The sequence below is a fragment of the Electrona antarctica genome (genome assembly GCF_951216825.1).
Source record: "Electrona antarctica genome assembly, chromosome: 2".
In the NCBI taxonomy this organism is placed as follows: Eukaryota; Metazoa; Chordata; class Actinopteri; order Myctophiformes; family Myctophidae; genus Electrona; species Electrona antarctica.
In genome coordinates, this window is record NC_136807.1 from 43,925,641 (window position 1) to 43,934,519 (window position 8,879).

General features: G+C 40.1%; 1 protein-coding gene across 4 annotated transcripts; it reads right to left on the bottom strand.

The window, feature by feature from the left end:
• Positions 1 to 4,274: 4,274 nt before the first annotated feature.
• sst6.1 (somatostatin family member 6.1) lies at positions 4,275 to 8,523 on the bottom strand. 4 transcript variants are annotated; one of them, XM_079491834.1, is made up of 6 exons: positions 7,783 to 7,815; positions 7,527 to 7,582; positions 7,216 to 7,289; positions 6,330 to 6,418; positions 5,488 to 5,943; positions 4,275 to 4,836 (listed from the first exon to the last, which is right to left on the bottom strand). In XM_079491834.1, exons 5-6 carry the CDS (start codon positions 5,590 to 5,592, stop codon positions 4,603 to 4,605), a joined length of 339 nt encoding a protein of 112 aa, XP_079347960.1. In that variant the 5' UTR covers positions 5,593 to 5,943; positions 6,330 to 6,418; positions 7,216 to 7,289; positions 7,527 to 7,582; positions 7,783 to 7,815; the 3' UTR covers positions 4,275 to 4,602. The 4 variants fall into 4 exon arrangements, with proteins under 4 accessions (XP_079347960.1, XP_079347961.1, XP_079347962.1 ...); XM_079491835.1 differs by having other exon boundaries at positions 6,330 to 6,456; XM_079491836.1 differs by lacking the exons at positions 7,527 to 7,582; positions 7,783 to 7,815 and adding an exon at positions 8,329 to 8,523 and having other exon boundaries at positions 6,330 to 6,456.
• Between the last annotated feature and the right edge of the window lie 356 nt (positions 8,524 to 8,879).

Below are 8,879 nucleotides of genomic sequence, written 5' to 3' on the forward strand. Positions count from 1 at the left end.
TATATATTCTTATATTATTTATTTGGTGTACTAGATAGATCGATCGAGATTGATCGATCCACCTTGTCCTGAGTGGGTTATAGATAGATAGATAGATAGATAGATAGATAGATAGATAGATAGATAGATAGATAGATAGATAGATAGATAGATAGATAGATAGACAGACAAAACAAGCTGCTTAAGAAGTCTAGCTCTGTAGTTGGAGGTGTTTGCAGAGGGGAGAAAAAGCGGAGCCTGGACATTAGACTGATGAACCCTCTCATCCCCTTATGTGTCAAAACAAAGCGACTTGATCAGTCCTCTATAGTAGCCATCAGGCTCCACAATCAAGCTGCATTTGTTTGGTTCTGTTCTTGAATTAATGACCTGGGGGAGGTCGCCTGGATCGGGATTCAAACCCGCGGCACACTGTCAGGCTGGCATTGCAGCCTTGGGTGCCCGGACCGGACCACCATTCCGGCGGCATGGATGACTCTGGAATGTGATAGTAATTTCTCATTATTGCACACAGGTTTAATGTTTGTCTTTAGTTCAATGTTTGTTTTGTAAACGCATTGACAATAAAGGGAAAATTTACTTTAATTTATGTGTCATTTACGTCATATTGTCTCTTTATTGTTAATGGCGTTTAATGTTTGTGCCGTTTGTTTTACATCACCATTACATCACCTAATCAACATGAGTTAGACTTTAATATATTAGCGCCCCTCACTTCACACGTGTGTGATTTTATACACTATAGACTGTATATCCATATATGCACTGTTGTAGGCTGGCTGTCACTGTATATACTGTTTATCAGATTCATATACACAATAGTCTGTACATAAAGTATATAACCATTCATAAGTTATATTTGTATGTTCATATCTACATATACTTTTGGCCAGTCAACTAAAGCCACCTCCAAACCAGGTCTGAGTCTGACATGAAGCACAGTCTCCATGGACTGATGGACTGTTTTTCCAGGGCATGCACATGAAAGGCTTTTGGCCTAACCATCAGCGTCAAGAAGACAAATGGTAGGGGTCAAGATATGGAAAGTCCCCCTCACATCAGGATACAATCCCATGAACTTGTGGACGTCCATGCTTTTACGTACCTCGGCACGCTCATTTCAGACACACTGAGAGCTGAATAGCCTGATTGGAAAAGCCTCTACCACTCTTGCAAGGCTGACCAAAAGGGTATGGAAGAACACCAAATCCACAGAGCACACTAAAGTGCAGGTATACAGGGCCTGTGGGGGGTTGAGCAACTTGAGCACACTCCTGAATACCCGTTCAGACATGGACACTCAAGGCTCATCAGGAAAGGAGACTTCAAGCCTTCCAAATATATATATATATTTCCCGAATACTTTGTATCTCTTGGGAAGACAAGGTGCTCAACAGGGATGTTCTGGCCCGTGCAAAAATACTATTCACTCCTTAAACAGAGACATGACCTTTGACACAATACAACCACCCCAATTGTATAAGTTATATTGTATTATATTATATTATATTATATTATATTATATTATATTATATTATATTATATTATATTATATTATATTATATTATATATTATATTATTATATTATATTATATTATACAGAATACAAAACTCTGATGCTGGCATTCAAAGCAACCAAAGGCTCCCCCATATCTTACAAGTATGATCGTACCCTACAAACCCTCCCGCTCACTCAGATCAGCCAACGCAGGGAAGCTGGAAATACCTTCACTAAAAACGCCGGGACAACGCTCCACACATCCCAAACTCTTCTCCCTTCTGGCTCCAAAACTATGGAATGCACTTCCCATCACAATCAGAACTGCAGCCTCACTCCCAATCTTCCGCCGTAGTCTGAAAACCCACCGCTTCAGACTCCACCATGGCCCGTAGCACTTGCCCTAGCCTAGCCCCTTAGATAGCACTTTATGTAGACTTAGATAGTATTTTAAACAGACTTATAGCATGTTACGTAGACAGCACTAGAATTGCATTGTATGTAGTCATAGCACTTTATAGTACACATGTATAATATATAATATAGTATAGTATGTATAGTTTACATAGATACTCCACTGTTACGTTCTTAGCTCACGCATGTTTCATGATAACTACTTTTTATATATGTGATGTATGCCATGCTTTTTGTTATTGCTTAATGTAAATCGCTCTGGATTAAGAGCGTCTGCTAAATGCCTAAATTGTAAATTGTATTAACATACTCTACCATACAGATTGGACATTACATTTTATTCATTAAAAGAAAGTTACATAGTGCCGCTTTAAGGTAATTATTAATAAGAACACAGTTTGAGTACCATCTATAAAATAGCATGGCATTTCACTGATTAAAATGGTGTACAAGAACAATACCAGTATCATCAGAAAGTTCATCTTCTAGTGGACATAACTCAAAATGTATGTTCAGCAACAACTGATTTCAGTAGAAATCTGAAAATAAGTTCAAGGTGAATGTTATTTTTTATTGGGTTTTAAAAGCGTATGTTCTGTGTGCTTTAGTGTGGGCTGAAAAAAACAAGATTATTAATGGCGTAGTCAGCACCACATTATTCCTGTTATGTCAATTCCTGATGTCATCTAGTTTGGCTATAGTTCACTTAAAATGTCTGCAAATGGGAGAAAAGCATTTCTAATGCACTGCTCCAACAACAAACATAGTGTAGCGATGAAGTGTATATTTCATGTATGTCATCTATCAGCATTTAAAGGCTCTTATGAAACGCTATATTCTACAACTGAAATAGCCTCTCGTGCCACGTACTGTCTGACACAGCAAATTATGATCAGCCACACAGTAACATGATGAATCAATGACAGGACTATAATTATTACAACATGACATTTACCACATGAAATCCATCATCCGACTACAGCACTGTGCTCAAGGTTCACAGTCAATATTTGATTGCACCTAGGCTCTATAGTCTATACCTCTCTATGTGGTTATGAAACTGGCGTAACAGCTCTTACATGCCCAAAGGATTTCTGTGTGAGGCGATTGATAGGCATAGCACCAAGCCTCCACTAGCTAATATGCAGAGGCCGGTGTGTGCAGTCAGTGATAATCAAGAACAACAGGTTGTGTGGGTCATTTGAGGAGTATTCCAGTGCAGATTTTACTTCGGCATTATGTGTCACTGTGCGCGTGCGTGTGCGTGTGTGTGTGTGTGTGTGTGTGTCAGTGGCGTATCCAAGAATTACGTTTTGGCCAGGCAAGATATGTTAATTGTCGTCTCCCCGCACACAATCGTAGCACTAAAGGTTTTCAAAGAGATATACCTGCCAGACGAGTGGGATACAAAGGCTGAAAGGCATGCATCGGCCAATCAGCTGTCCATTAATAGTTCTCAGGTCTTGTTTTTGTCCTCTTTTTTTCTCATTGTATGGATTTTGGCCAGGCCAGAAATGGATTTGGACAGGCGGACACCTGCCCTCGCCTTATTGTAGTTACGCCTCTGGTGTGTGTGTGTGTGTGTGTGTGTGTGTGTGTGTGTGCACGCGCGCCAATCTGTGCCATCTCATAATGCTAACATCCATTAGTGCGAACACGTTATAGCATTAAGTGAATACGTGGGAAGTATCGGATTGACTTACTTCTCTGTCATGTTTTATGGCCTTTGACCATTCACTAAAGTATCCGTCTCAACGTGTGACCATGAATTAATAAGGATGGCCGTTTGGGAGCTGATAAAACTGTTGGACGACACAACAGAGCCTAAATCTGTTTTACAAATTGAGATAGTCATGGTCAAATGTTATCCTTACATATGGCATCTAAAATGGAACTTATTGTTAATAGCATAAAACTGTATTTATTAATGCATGATTCATATTTGTTTTTAAAGACACAAATAATCACTAAGGTTGTTTGGGACATTTCTTTCCCTACATATACCAGTTTTTGTTCAGCAAGTTCAAGCAAACAGCAACAGTAGATCTCTAAATCCATGAATGCTTATTATACAGAACTAACTAGTACAATGTTATCAACTGCAGACAGAAACTATTTAACAAGCAGCATTGGCGTGCCATGGTGTATACCGTAAATTAAGCTCAAAAGGGCAAAAATAAAACAATCCCACTTTGAAAAGGATGAGAATATCTGTGATGTTTGTGAATGAGTTGTGGCAGCCAGAATTTGCCTGGATTCTATATTTAAAGTGGATAAATACTTCACAAAATTCTGCAAATTATATCAATGAAATTCAAGTACACGCTCCATTTTTTGTAGTTCATTTCGGTTTTATTTTCTATCACAATTGTTTTTACAGAGATGGCATATGCAACAAAAAGCAAATACAATTTCTCGAATACAATCTCGAATAAAACCATGCTTTATTGACCCTGAAATAAATAAATTACATAAATACATACATTGTATACACAAAATAGATAAATAAATCAGCAATATTCAAACGGACAGACTGCGTCAATGAAGTCCACCGAAAACTGCATGTCCGGCAAGTGTGCATGATATACATTATATACAGTCTACTACAGTTCATGAGGAGCTGGGTGGCGTCTGGTTCAGAATACGGTGTAGCATGGAAGGATACGGACAGACTGTCAGTTTTGGAACTGCTAACAGGAGGTGAAGGTTTTCCAGAAGAAGTTTTTACAGGGGGCTTTGCGGTCCCGTTGGGGGAACGCTAGCCGGTTGTACACAGCCCTCTCCTCCAGCCGCGACTCCAGGGGCTCCTCTAGATCCACATGTGATGCCTCCTCCTCTGGCAGCACGTTGTTGCTTTCCAGCGCTCCGTCCAACAAGCCAGACACCAGCTTCAAGATCAGCTCCTTGCGCTCTTTGCTCGGTTCCTGAGAAGGATAATGGAAAGAGCTATAATTATGCCGGCATGACAATATATATACGTACATCCTGTACATGGGAGGGAAAATTACCTCAACATGTGAACATGGTTTACCTGTATTGAAATGAAGGTGTAATACTATGCCCATTCCATCAAAAAGCTTTTATTGCATTTAGGACATTTAAAAAGGGCCATACTCAATTAAATCAGCATTATTTGAATTCTTAAAATAAATGCAGAATTATTACGTTTTCAATTTAATAATTCAGCAATTGAAGACAGTTATTTTTTCCTGATTGAATTAGACACCTTGATTTTAGATTTAAACATCTTAATTATAAAATTCTGAATATTCGAGCATAAAACATACAAATCCATAACTAACTTATTTGTCTTTGGTACATTGACTTTATGACTGGCTTTGTTATGGAATGTTATTATTACAGTGATTTTAGTTAACACATGTTTTATGAGTGTGATACCATACCTATGCTGCAATTATTTATTTGGATGGCAATGAAAGTCCTCTGACTTTCAAATCAAACCCTAAATGATCAGCAAAATAATAATAATAATAATAACAACAAACAACATTAGAAAAAGACTAATGAAATATTAACTAAGACTATAGAAGAGAAAATCTTGTTTTTGTACTCACCCTGTTGGCATGAATGGGTGTCCTCTCTTCCACAGGAAGCGCGGAGGCTGCTCTTGCGCTGAACAGAACCCCCGTGAGAGCTGCCAAGACCACCAGGAACTGCATGCTGTGACAGGAGTGTAGGGGGTGGACCAGAGCTACGGTGGTGATCAGTGGAGCAAGGCACTCAGAGACGCACCGCGGTTGGAGTGGAGTGTGAAAGAGACGGAGAGAGCCTCAGCCGTCAGGACTTCTCAGACTTCTGGAGCCAGGAGGGCAGTGGTGAAGAAAGTGCAGCGTATAGCGGTCAGTGACGAGCTCGATCAGACCAGAACTGCTTTTCACTGTCACAAGATTTGGAAATGACCACCGTGTCTTCTGCTACAACCCCAAAGTCACCCACTCTTTTATAGCCCTCCGCTCTTGACGGCTGCTTCTGACGTAGAGGATGGTGGGTGTATGTCAGGGGGTGGGGGTCTGTTCAGATGTAGGGGTCAGGGCATAACAAATGGATTCTTTTGAGCAGTTAACCCTTTTGGCAAACAGTGAGGCGTTGCATCGGTCTGGTTTTATGAGAGGGAACATTTGCAACAGGCCAAATAGTACCGATATCAATATCTAACTAATACATTGACAGTAATATGATGGAACATGTCTGGGGAGACTGAACACTGAATGAATAACTTCCAGTCGGTGATGGGCAATGGGAGAGGTCATCAAATGTGGCAGAACTTCCAAGTGACTTCAAGAAAACCAATCTCAAGTTCCGTAACACTCAAAATCAAAAGGGTCACATTTCCCTGCAGTAGCCATCAACGGTAAAAGGAAAGATGAAATGAAGGCTGAACAACGACGTCTATTACCTTCTCATCCTGGTGTTCTGTTCCATGGTTGTCTCTGGATCTGATTCCTGTCACTTTGCTTCCCTCTTCCTCCGCTCTTCCTCCGACACCTGCAGATTACGATCGAGCAGTATGACACCTCGCATGGCTTTTTTAAGTGAAGCATATCACAGACATACTTGAGTAATCGATTCATCGTGGTACATTTTCATACAACGTCTTTAAAGGTTTCATGACATTAATTGTCATTAATTAAAAGATTTCATGACCTCAATTACACCAAAATAACCTGAACTTTGGACATTCAGTGGATTTTCTGTGGTCTGGAGTTAACACCTATATTGTGTGGTTATCACTTATCATTTATGTGTAAGCGAATGTATACTGCAGTTGAGTAAACTACAGAAATTGTATCACTGAAAATAATTCACAACTGAAAAAAACTAGGCTTGAAATATAAAATGCAAAACAATTTAGTCACTTTATCTGGACCTGAAAACATTTGGTCATATTTGAGAAATAAATTGCTTCTGGGTTGAGTTTGTTATTTAATCACTTCCATTCACTTTTTCCAATCAAATCCAATTTCCAACCATCAAACTGTCTGCACATCACAACTAGTCAGACTATTATGGAGGTTTACTGTTGTGACGTCTGTAGATGGTGCTAACTGCACGGAACTGACATGTTACCGTATGCTCATGATGATCGATTCGCCTCACTTTCACATGTTATAAGAGCATTTTCCTCCATACACATGCTGCTCACAAGGAGGTCTATCTGGAAACTAGAATAGCTAGCCGACAGTGTGACGTGTTTGAATAATTGACCTCCACAAGGGTATCTCCTGTCCACGCAGAAACAGACTTCAAACAGAGGAAAACATCAGCATGACAACAGGTCTTACCAAATTGAAATTAATGTGCATGTTGTGCTACATCTTCACCGCGGCAGGCCTCCAGCACCACTCGGATAGCTCTCCTGAGAGTTAAACACAACAAGAAACATTCACACCCAAGTTCACACCAACCTCTGTGCCACCCGCCGTGTTTCCAGAAAGGGGAAAACATTGCATGTGGGGTATAGACTTTTAATTTGTTTGTTTTTAAGTTGTTTAGCTTGTTAGGATATTCCCAGTGACTAGGCCTATACATTACTTATGTTACAGCAGTATTATTCTTCCTGCACATGAAGACCAACTGAAATATTTAAACGTACCCATTTACAGGACGGTTTTCATTGCTTTTTATGTCCAATCTTTAACCCATTGATGCCTGATGCAACGTATACGTTGTTCTACCCTTGATGCCGGCGCGCTCTCTGCGTCTCATCAGCTATTGCTATACATGTAGCAACATAACTATTTAAAAAATAATTAATCCGAATTTTAAGGTTTTTAGAAACCTTAGGTCAGGCCCTAGAAGGCGTTCCCAGATTCGGCCTCAGGCATCAATGGGTTAAAAGCCTGAAGTACACCCAAGAGTACAGCCTCAACAACCATATATATATGGTTAAAGTAGCATGAAAGTAATGTGCTGCATTTTTGAAGGTTCTCATACAACCTCAGAAATACTGAAATCAATTTAGTTGATGTAAAACCAGGTTACAGTTATACTTTAGTGTGACCAACTATATGAGATTCCGTTTATGGACAAGCAATTCTTTGCAATTCCACATTGAATGAGGCCTTTTACATTAGAAAACAAAGTATGCCATCTAGTGCCTAAATAATGTAACCATACTTTTGCATCATGACCTAATACCCATACCCATCACCTCAAATAGATATTTACCATTATTTCATCAGAAACACACCACAGTAAAATCATCAGTGTTGATAAATCAATTTGTAACTGAATGTAAAAATGTAACCAAGGGTCCTTTTTTACGCTTTTCCTGAGATCCTACCATATGTGAAATACCAACAGCTGTAACTTCTCTTCATGTCAGATACGACTTTCCATGTGTCCTACATAACATAAGTCCTATATAAATTAAGTGGTTAGCTATACTAGAATACCTGGAGACTGGGAAGTTATCCACTGTATACTGGTAGGCGGCAGTCCTGAGACAGGCATTTAATGTGGCATGGTCCAAGTATAATTATTCCATGTTTGGGATTGGATTATCAGTAGACAGTGCTTCCATTTTACATTACAGGAGGCCATTGTGAAGGTGAATAATGCGTATTATATTTAATATTGTTACTATAACTAAAAAACATCGCATGGATGCACCTGGGACGTATCCTCAGTGATGTATACTGAGGTCAACAGGGTTTCGGGTCTCTCAACATCATACCCCTCACTCAGGCGACCCAGCCGGGAGTGATCAAGTCCCGACATACGTCCCAGTAGCTAGCTACCCTCAATCAGTCCCACTAGGGAAAAACCAGGGGCACACAATCCGTTGGAAATACTCCAGAACTACTCTGCCAGGGCTGGGAGGTACACTTCTGGCGCATGGAAGGACTAGGCTCTGTGGGTTGTCTCCTGTCCGGGCCCCTCCTACGTCTCACCAGGTCCACTCCTGCTCTCACCAGGCTCAGGACATGTGCGTTGAACCAGAGTC